General features: G+C 33.1%; 2 protein-coding genes across 2 annotated transcripts; both read left to right on the forward strand.

Annotated features, from left to right (window-relative positions):
* The first annotated feature begins 924 nt into the window (after window positions 1-924).
* LOC132274388 (F-box protein At5g03970-like) lies at window positions 925-3388 on the forward strand. The gene is made up of 2 exons (XM_059775657.1): window positions 925-1207; window positions 1985-3388. Exon 2 carries the CDS (start codon window positions 1989-1991, stop codon window positions 3195-3197), a length of 1209 nt encoding a protein of 402 aa, XP_059631640.1. The 5' UTR covers window positions 925-1207; window positions 1985-1988; the 3' UTR covers window positions 3198-3388.
* Window positions 3389-7034: 3646 nt separating this feature from the next.
* Window positions 7035-7928, forward strand: LOC132272847 (uncharacterized). The gene is made up of 3 exons (XM_059773926.1): window positions 7035-7247; window positions 7356-7367; window positions 7470-7928. Exons 1-3 carry the CDS (start codon window positions 7035-7037, stop codon window positions 7926-7928), a joined length of 684 nt encoding a protein of 227 aa, XP_059629909.1.
* The last annotated feature ends 2656 nt before the right edge of the window (window positions 7929-10584 follow it).

Here is a 10584-nt window from a genome sequence, read left to right on the forward strand (position 1 = left end):
AGAGAAGATAATTATTATGTGATGTTTGTCAATAAAAAGGTATTAATAAAATTTATTCTCAAATAGTCACTAAACGACTTTTTGAAACTTTATGGTCACTTGACTAATTTTAAAGTTATTACGTTTAAAGGTGAAGTACTCTTAACTCCCTTCACGTTTGTCAAAAATTGCTAATAGATTAAACCAGTGAAGAAGAAAGGGGAACCTCCCTTCAAGTTTGGTAAACTTTGCCCTCATATCTCCTTTGTTAGTTGACTGTCAAAAATTGCTAATAGATTAAACCAGTGAAAAAGAAAGGGAACCTCCCTTCAAGTTTGGTAAACTTTGCCCTCATATCTCCTTTGTTAGTTGACTGTTAGGCATGTCAAAAGTCAACTAATTTGAAAAAAAAAAAATATATCAAAATTACCATTTCTTATTGTAAAATGTCCAAATAAACCTTACTCACTTTTGAAAAGTACAATTTTAATCTTAACCACTTGGACGTTTACACCCTCACATGTACTCCTGCAACCTCATTCACTGATCCAACTTTGCAAGCACCTTCTATCTTTGAGAAGGTGCATTTCAAGTTTGTTTGATCTATGAAAGAAAATCAGGAATGAGTTCTCATATACATGTCTTATCTTAAATAAATGAAGTAATGCTCAATTTGGGAAATTGAAATTTTGCGTCTGTTTAAGGTATTTTCATATTCGGGTACCTTGCTGCTATTGAAACTCCATCTATAAATGGACAAGCAATGGTGTTTGGCGCAGGTTAGCAGATGCCAACACCTAATTGAAGAGAGAGATAAGAGAACTGAGAGAGATTATTTTAACTTGTATCCTTTTTTGTTATTTTACAAAATCATGTATTTATAAAAAAATTTAACTTGTTTCCTTAATTGTGTTAGTTTAGGATTTGTTTAACTTGTATCTTTTTTTTGTCATTTTACAAAATCATGTATTTTTATTTATTTTTAATTTGTGTCCTTAATTGTATTAGTTAGAAGTTATTTATATAATATATTTTTTTTTTGTTATGTGATTAGGAAATTAACTGATTGGCAACTTCTTTTCCTACTATTACTAGGATGGTCAAACAGCTTATAAATAAATAAATATATATATATATATATACACACACACACACACGGGAAGTGTAACTCCCTTGGAGAAGCCAAATCCAATCCGTAGTTCCCTCAGATCGGTTTCTTCAAGTTGAGGTAAATCATAATTTCGATCTATTTGGGATCCAATTTCACTCGAATCTCATTATTTGATGTTTTTCTTCGTATTAAATTTGGATCATTTTGTTTTGGGTTTTGTGTTGTAAATTCCATTTGTTGTTGAATTGTGCCGATTGGGTATACAATTAATGGGTAAGAATGTGTTATTAATTTTTTTTTTCGGGGGTTCCTTCTTCTTTTGGGTTGGGGTTGAGCTGATGCTAGCTGCACAGATTAGAGTTGTGTGTTTTTTTTTTTTTTTTTTGGGTAGGTTTAGAGGTGTGTTTTGTTCCGGTAAAAGTTCAGAATTTAGTTTTTATATCTGTTACCATTATTTCCTTAAATTTTTTCAGTCCAATTATCTTTCTTTTTGGGTGTTTGATTTTAATTTCTTTGATCTCCTTTTGTTGATGAATTATGCCGACTGGGTATGCAATTTATGGGTAAAAAAATGTTTATTTTTTATTTTTTTTCCTGGTTTGGGAGTGGAGCTGATGCTAGCTGTACCTTGCGGGATTAGATTTATGCTGTGTTTTGGTTTTGGTACATGTTCATAATTTTTATTTTAGTTAAAATGAAACTATTTTTAGCTTCTCTAGTCGTTACAATTACTTTATTTTATTCAGTTTTTTTTTTTTTTTTGTCTGTCACATTATCTTTCTTTTTTTTTTTTTTGGTGTGTGATTTTAATTTCTATTTGTTTGTTTATTGATCTCCTTTTGGATATATCACCTATTCTACTTGCTCAATTGACAATCTCACCTTAATTTTCAGGAGAATGGTGTACAGCAGCAGCTGCTTTAGCAGTGTGGAAGTTGTGTCACACTGCGATGACCTTGTAAATGAGATTTTGCTTCGATTGCCTCTACACTCCGTCTTCAAGTTCAAGTGTGTATCCAAGACATGGAACCGTTTGATCTCTGATCCTATTTTCTGCATCAATTACCAGTCCCAGAGAAAGAATTCTCCTCCCCCATTGTTGGGATTCTTTCGGGTTACTCTCGCCAATGATCAGTCAATACTTAAGCTTTCATTCCTTCGAAATTGTAAAGAAAGGAAAGTTACAAAGTTGGATTACATTGAAAACTATTTAGTTATAGATAGTTCTCCTGAAGGCCTAATACTATGCAATTTAGAAACGGTCAAGGGTTTCAATTACTTCGTTTGTAATCCCATCAGAAACCAATGGTTTGCTCTTCCTACACCAAACAATGGACACGGTCCATCCTTTGTGAATTTGTCTTGTGAAGAATGTATCAAAGATGGTGCGGTACATTTCAAAGTAATTGGAGCTTTCTTTGAGAAAGAGCAGCCAACCACATATGACAGATTACATATAGAAACTTTCTCTTCTCGAACAGGCGAATGGAGTGAATCATTTCTCACTTCTCCATCTGAATTTTCATGTGGGAAGTCGTGTGGAGGTCGGTCAGTAGATGGGATCTTCTACTGGAAAGTTAGTGGTCATTTCGTCGCTTATGATCCCAACATGGGGGAAAATCGTCTCTGGCTGATAAGGTTGCCTGCTCATTGCAGCAAGAAAGAGCATCAGCCATTTATGAATTTTATATTGGGACAATCACCGGATGGTTGTCTACGGTTTGCCGTAAATGACGAAGTTCAATTCATAGTCTGGGATCTCAAAAAGAAGCTTTCTAGTTATAGTTTATGTCACACTATACCAAGCAGTGAATGGATGCTGAAGGAAGTTGTGGATTACAAGATGTTGAACATCATTAACTATCGCGCCACTGGTGGTGATCCTTACCTTCGTCGGCTTAAAAAATATCCTCGTCTGAATGCGTTTCATCCTCGGAATTCAAAACTGGTGTATCTCCGGCGGGGAAGCGTCATGTTTTGCTATGATTTTGAGACTCGAAGAGTGGAACGAATTCAGTATCATGGAAATGGAACTGTCATGGCAAACGATAGAATAGTACCTTACTTCGAACCTACTTGGCGCCCTTCTTTGCCTCCTTTACATTAGTTTAAACTCTTCCTAGGCTTAGCTTACATGGATTTAGGAAGCCTAAATAACGAATTGATCTATTTTAACAATTTATTTTTTTTTTTGATTGTATTAAACAAATTAGATGCATTAAGAATAATTTGTATTTTTGCTTGCATCTATTTATGAAGCCTAAAGGACAAATTGATTTTTTTTAGCAGTTTATTTTTCTCTTTGTTGATTTAAATAAAATAGTTACATATGCCTTAAGACAAATCGATCGTTCCATTCAGTTTCTATATATATATATATATTTTCAGTTTTCGCCATTAGCCCCTTTTAATATATATAAACTGAATATATATATATATATCTGAAAGGAAGGACGGGTAAAAAGGCTAATGGCAACAATTTAGGAAAAAAAAGAAGGAAAAAAATAACTAGCGGCCACAATTGAAATAAAAAAGAAAGAAACAAAGGCATTAAAAAATATATATATATATAGACACGCGTATATGGACTGAGGGAGGACATACAAGAAAGATAATTAAAAAAGATTTAAAGGATAATTTTATCTTTAAAAGGTTGCTTTTATTTTAAAGTGGGTTATATTTTTCACGTTTCTTGAAAATAGAGAAAGAGTAATTAATGAATAATGAGACTTAAAATAACCAAATTAGTTCTCAATGCCAAGGTTTTGCTATGGGCTTGTTGTTGCCTTTTTTTTTTTTTTTTTTTTTTTTTTCGCTATGGGCTTGTTGCCTTTATTTTTTTTTGTTTTTGGTATGGGCTTTTGGTCCAATGTTTTCCTTGGGAATGCTCCATATACATTTGTAAAGTTTTCTCATACTTATTTAACCCAAAAAAAAAAAAAAAAAAAAAAAATGACCCTCGTACAAAATGGTTTAATTTCTTGGTCCAAGCATCAAAGTTCAGCCTCTTATTTAGTGACAAGATCGATGAATTAAACTCTATTTTCCCTTCACTGTCGTGATCGATAGAGTTTAAATAATTGTATACTCCTCCTCCAGTCATGTAGCAAAGTGAAAATGATAATAGATTTAATTAAGCATTTAAAATTTTTTCCTTAGGCGTGTTGTTTTAGAAAGCATCAGCTATTACACTTAAATGTAATATTGAAAGTACAAAATTTAATTTAATATATTGAGTTTCATTATCCATTTTAATTTGTCAAGGAGGCAAACTTGTTAGATATTTAGTTGTGTATAGGGAATGTTTTTTTTCACTTTATTCTTATTTATATCCATTTTTTAAATTGTTTATAGGGAGACTTCATCATTTTTTTTAAAGTTAATCTTAAATGCTTCCTTTCAAATATATAGTTAAACCAATATTTGGAAAGTTAATAGACATACTCAAATTAGATATAATAGATTAATTTCCTTTTACAAACATGTCTTCTAAATTATTACCCTATACAAATCTATTAGAAGTTCAAGAAACTAAAATTTTCTTGTATTCTATACCAGAAAAGTTTTGGAGAAAATAAAAAAAATAAACAACTTGCTGGAATCCTGCTTATTCCAAAAGTTTCATTTCCATCTAACCAAACACCTAAAAATATTATTTATTTATTTATTTCTTTTCCTTCTAACTCTACTTCTACTTCATGCTAACCAAACCAACTTAAATAATAATAGAATTGAAATTAGTTCTCAATGCCAAGTTTTTGCTACGGGCTTGTTGCCTATAGTTTTTTGATATTTCTTTTTGGTATGGGCTTTTGGCCCAATGTTTCCTTGGGAATGCTCCATATACATTTGTAAAGTTTTCTCCTTCGTTGCATGCTTATTTATTCAAAAAAAATAAAATAAAATAAATAAATAAATAAATAATGACCCTTGTAAAAAATGGTTTAATTTCTTGGTCCATTCATCAAAGGTCAACCTCATATTTAGTGACAAGATCGATGAATTAAACTCTATTTTTCCTTCCTGTCAAGATAGAGTTTAAATAATTGTATCATCCTCCTCCAGTAGCAAAAGTGGAAACGATAATAGATTTAATTAAGCATTTAAAATCTTTTCCTTCATCGAGTCGTCTCAGATAGCATCAGTATAAAGTTTGACTACACTTAAATGCAAACAATATATTAAAAAAAAAGTGTAATATTAAAAGTACAAAATTAAATTTAATTTCTTGAGTTTCATTATCCATATTAATTTGTCAAGAGGCAAACTTTTTAGATATGTTTATTTGTTTATATATTAGTACAGTAAATATGGAACGTTGATCTGTTGTAAGTACGGGTGGCAAAATGGGTCACAATCCATCAACCCGCTCATATCCGTCCGCTTTTTAATAATTTTGAGTTAACCATATTTAAAATGGGTTAAAAATAAATTGAATAATTTTTAATTACTTAATTTGAGGGTCAAAATGGGTTGATTATGAATATCCATATTCAACTCATATTTCACCCATCATATAATAGACACACAACACGCATCTATTCTATATTACAATCTCTCACTCACGATCCTCAAACTAAATTTCTCTCTCATTAATCCCATCTCTCTAAGTTTCTCTCTCTAGAAATTTCTTCTCTTTTCTTCACTTCTCTCTCTAAAACGAGTCGATAACTATTGCTGAGTTTGAGATTGTTTTTTTATTTGTTATTAAATAAAATTTTAAAACTTTCCGAAAAAAATTTAAAATAAAAATAATAATAAAATAATTAAAAATAAGTAAAAAATTTAAAAATTAAATTTTTATAAAATTAAAAATAATTATAATTATAAATTAAAAATAATTAAAATAAAAAATAGTTTAAAAATAATAATTAATGGGTTCACGGGTTATAACGAGTTGACCCTATATATTTTTTACCCGTTCTGAATAGGTTGAATATAAGTTTTGACTCATTTTCAATCTAGCCCAAACTTGGACTAACCCGCCCGTTTGTCACTCCTAAGATATATATATGTATATATATATCAGCAAATTAGATATGGTGTTATATATATGGGGCCCACAATATGGACATTCTTGGGCGTACAAAGGAAGCCCACTTTTGCTTATAATGAAAGCCATAATAAGGCTTGCTTGGGAAGCTAATGTTTGGAGCCTATAAAAGGCCATGTCGCCTGATGCTTTTGGAGCAGTTTAATGAATAATAGTTTCCCCACTTTTTTTACTCTCTATCTGTGTCTATAAGCTCTCACTCAATATATCTCTGTCTGAATATTACTTTATATATATATTTATATATTCACAACATGTTATCAACACGAGGCTCTGTCAACTGAGAAAAAATTCTATTTTTCTTTCTCACTTCAAAGGGTAAGAAAAATAATTATTTATATTAAACTGTTGTTCAAATTTTACATATAATTAAAATTGTTGAGCCTGCAGTCTCGCAACTATTTATTTATTTATTTATATTAGAATATTTTTGTCCATTCTTGAAAAGTAAATTGTTGAGCCCGAAGTCTCGCAAATACTAAATTATTTAATTTGCAAACTCGAAATTTTGCATATATTAGTATATTCTTTGTGAGCCTGAAGTTTCAAAAATATTTGGTACTCTTTGCAAACCCAAAGTTTCGCAAAATTTGTTGGCCTAAAGTCCAAATGAATCTGAAATTCTTTGACCTGAAGTCATTTACACTGAGTACCCTTACAAACCTGAAGTTTTGCAAAACGTAGAAAAATAAATTATATGTGCCTTTTAGTGTAAACATATTTTGTCTTTTTGTTATTGTTTTGTTTACTGAAAGTGCATAATTAACTTTTGACATTATATATTTATTGGCAAATCACATTACAGTGACGGCATTATTTTTATAATCTCAAATTGATTATTCTTTTTGTGAAATAATTCTAACTATGTTATTTTATCATTTATAGTTCATAATGTCAAATCTTACCAAGCTTGAATTTGTGGCACTTGATATCTCGGGCAAAAACTACTTGTCATGGATCCTTGATGCCGAGATCCACTTGGATGTCATGAATCTCGGTGAAACAATTAAGGAAGAAAATAATGCGTCCCTGCAGGATCGCGCGAAAACCATGATCTTTCTTCACCATCACCTCAATGAGGAATTAAAAACAGAGTATTTCACGGTTAAGGATCCACTTACACTATGGAAAAATCTGAAAGGATGATATGAGCATTAAAAAACTGTGATCCTTCCAAAAGCTCGTTATGACTATATCCACCTGCGATTGCAGGATTTTAAAAGTGTAAGTGAATACAATTCAGCTTTATTTAAAATCAGCTCACAATTGAAATTATGTTTATTTAAAACATACTCCACATTTCATGCCTCAAATGTGCTCCTGCAGCAGCAATATAAAGAGCGCAGATTTACCAAATATTCTGAGCTGATTTCTTGTTTGTTGGTGGCTGAACAGAATAATGAGCTTTTGATGCAAAACCACCAGTCCCGTCCCACTGGATCTGTACCATTCCTAGAAGCGAATGTGTCATCATTTCACGGCCATGGACGTGGACGTGGACACGGACGTCGTGGTGGTCATGGATACGGTTGCAATAGAAATAATCGTGGTGGTCATAATTCCTCATTGGTTCCCAGAAAGAACTCCACACCGTCCCACCAGAAGTGGAATTCAAATGCGACCAAGCAGGCAAAAGAAAAAGCTTTACAGAACAAAGCTCCTGAGATATATAATGACAAGCCTTGCTATAGGTGTGGAATGAAAGGTCATTGGTCGCGTACCTATCGTATGCCCAAACATCTAGCTGATCTTTATTGTGCCTCAATGAATGATAAGGAAGAATGAAAGGAAATTGAAATGAATTTTGTGGATGACGATTTACCAACTGATATTACTCACTTTGATGTTTCTGATTTCTTTGCTGATACTAGTAGTAGTATTGATCATTTTATTGGTGATGGAAATGTCCATACCAATTAATGCGTCCTTCTCTAGCATGTTATCTCTAATATGTTTTTATTTTGGCTATCTTGTATGTAAATTTAGTTTGTATTTCAAGTTTGAAGTAATGAAATATATATTTTGTGTATATGAAGAAGCATGGATCTGACTAAGGCATTGACTGTACCCAAGATAAATGATGAAGATATATGTCTGGCAGACAGTGCAACAACGCACACTATACTCCGAAATAGAAAATATTTTTCGAGTATAACATTAGTTGAAGCTTGTGTCAATACAATATCAGGTCCAGCAGATCTAATTGAAGGCTCTGGAAGAGCTATCATTGTGTGACCATGTGGAACACAATTGAATATTGATGATGCTCTATACTCTACCAAATCCAAAAGAAATTTATTAAGTTTTAAATATATACGTCTCAACGGTTATCATATTGAGACTATAAATGAAGGGGGCGTTGAATATCTCTGTATTACATGCCAGAAGCATGTATTAGAAAAACTCCCTGCTTTATCTTCTAGGTTATATTATACAAATATAAGAGTAATTGAGTCACATGCAGTGACGCACCAGAAGTGCTCCGACCCAAATATTTTTATACTTTGGCATAATCGCCTTGGTTATCCTGGGTCAACAACGATACGCCGAATCATTGAAAATTCACATGGTCATCAACTAAAGAACCAAAAGATTCTTTTAGCAAATGATTATCCTTGTACCGCTTGTTCACAGGGTAAATTAATAGTCAGACCATCACCTTCCAAGGTCGACGTTGAATGCCTACCATTTTTACAACGAATTCAAAGGGATATATGTGGACCAATTCATCCAGCGTGTGGACCATTTCGGTATTTTATAGTCTTAATTGATGCATCAACACGGTGGTCACACGTAAGTTTACTTTCTACTCGTAATGTTGCATTTGCTCGATTCCTTGCTCAAATAATCCGATTGTGAGCACAATTTCCAAATTATCCAATCTAAACTATCCGTCTTGATAATACCGGAGAATTTACATCTCAATCATTTGATGACTATTGCATGTCAACATCTTGTTACACACACTCACACCCAAAATGGTCTTGCAGAATCTTTTATCAAACGTTTTCAGTTAATAGCTAGACCATTACTCATGAGAACTAAACTACCTGTTTCTGCTTGGGGACATGCGATATTACATGCAGCATCACTAGTACGCATTAGACCAACTGCATATCATAGTTTTTCACTACTGCAACTTGTGATTGGTCAATAACCAAGTATCTCTCACTTACGAGTTTTTGGTTGCGCTTTATATGTTCCCATTGCACCCCCACAACGCACCAAAATGGGTCCTCAATGACGACTTGGTATTTATGTAGGTTTTAATTCTCCATCTATTATTAGATATCTTGAACTTATGACAGGTGATAATTTTAAGGCACGGTTTGCCGACTGTCATTTCGATGAGTCTGTTTTCCCTCCATTAGGGGGAGAAAAAAAAAAGCCAGAAGAGCAACGAGTTATTAATTGGAATGTCTCGACTTTATCTCATTTAGATTCTTGCACAAATCAATGTGAACTAGAAGTTCAAAGGATCATTCATTTGCAAAGTATTGTAAATCAATTACCTGATGCATTCATTGACACAAAGAAAGTGATGAAATCACATATACCAGTTGCAAACATTCCAGCAAGAATTGATGTCCCTATAGGACTGTCTGTCAATGTTGTTGCAAATGCATCTAAGACACACCAGAAGCGTGGTAGACCAGTCGGTGCAAAAGACATTATTCCCCGGAAGAAGAAAGTACAAGAGAAATCAAATAAAGAAATTGGCGCTCCTGGAAAGGTCACACTTGCAAAAGAAATTGGCGCTCCTGAAGAGGTCACACTTGCAAAAGGAACAACGAAAATGATTGATCAATCTAAATTTTATAAGTAAGTAGCCCCAGAAAATATGCATGCCCCGGAAGTGGCATATGCCCTGGAAGTGGTACAAGCCCCTGAAGAGGCACTGGTACCTGAAAATAATGAGATCTCAATAAACTATAGAGAATTGTGGGATAGAAATATAGTCATTATTAACGATATATTCTCCTTTGCAGTTGCTCTTGATATTGCAGATGATAATAAGGATCCTGAACCTCAAAACGTTGAAGAGTGTCGACGTAGGAATGATTGGCCAAAATGGAAAGAAGCAATACAGGCAGAACTAAACCCATTCACTAAACGTGAAGTATTTGGACCTGTAGTCCAGACACCTGAAGATGTCATGCCTGTAGGGTACAAATGGGTATTTATAAGGAAATATAATAAGAAAAATGAAATTGTAAGATTCAAAGCCCGACTTGTAGCCCAAGGTTTCTCGCGGAGACCTGGTATTAATTATGAGGAGACATACTCTCCTGTGATGGATGCAATCACATTTCGCTTCTTGATCAGTTTGACAGTCTCAGAAGGACTGGATATGCGTCTGATGGACATGGTTACAGCTTATTTATATGGATCACTAGATAGTGACATATATATGAAACTCCCTGAAGGATTTATAATGCCT

The sequence above is a fragment of the Cornus florida genome, unplaced genomic scaffold (genome assembly GCF_030987335.1).
Source record: "Cornus florida cultivar Cherokee Brave unplaced genomic scaffold, ASM3098733v1 CherokeeBrave_3.0.0_Hap2_Chr09, whole genome shotgun sequence".
Lineage (NCBI taxonomy): Eukaryota > Viridiplantae > Streptophyta > Magnoliopsida > Cornales > Cornaceae > Cornus > Cornus florida.

Coding starts and splice junctions, on each gene's coding strand:
- LOC132274388 (XM_059775657.1), top strand. CDS start 1,989: ATGGTGTACAGCAGCAGCTGCTTTAGCAGTGTGGAAGTTGTGTCACAC.
- LOC132272847 (XM_059773926.1), top strand. CDS start 7,035: ATGTCAAATCTTACCAAGCTTGAATTTGTGGCACTTGATATCTCGGGC.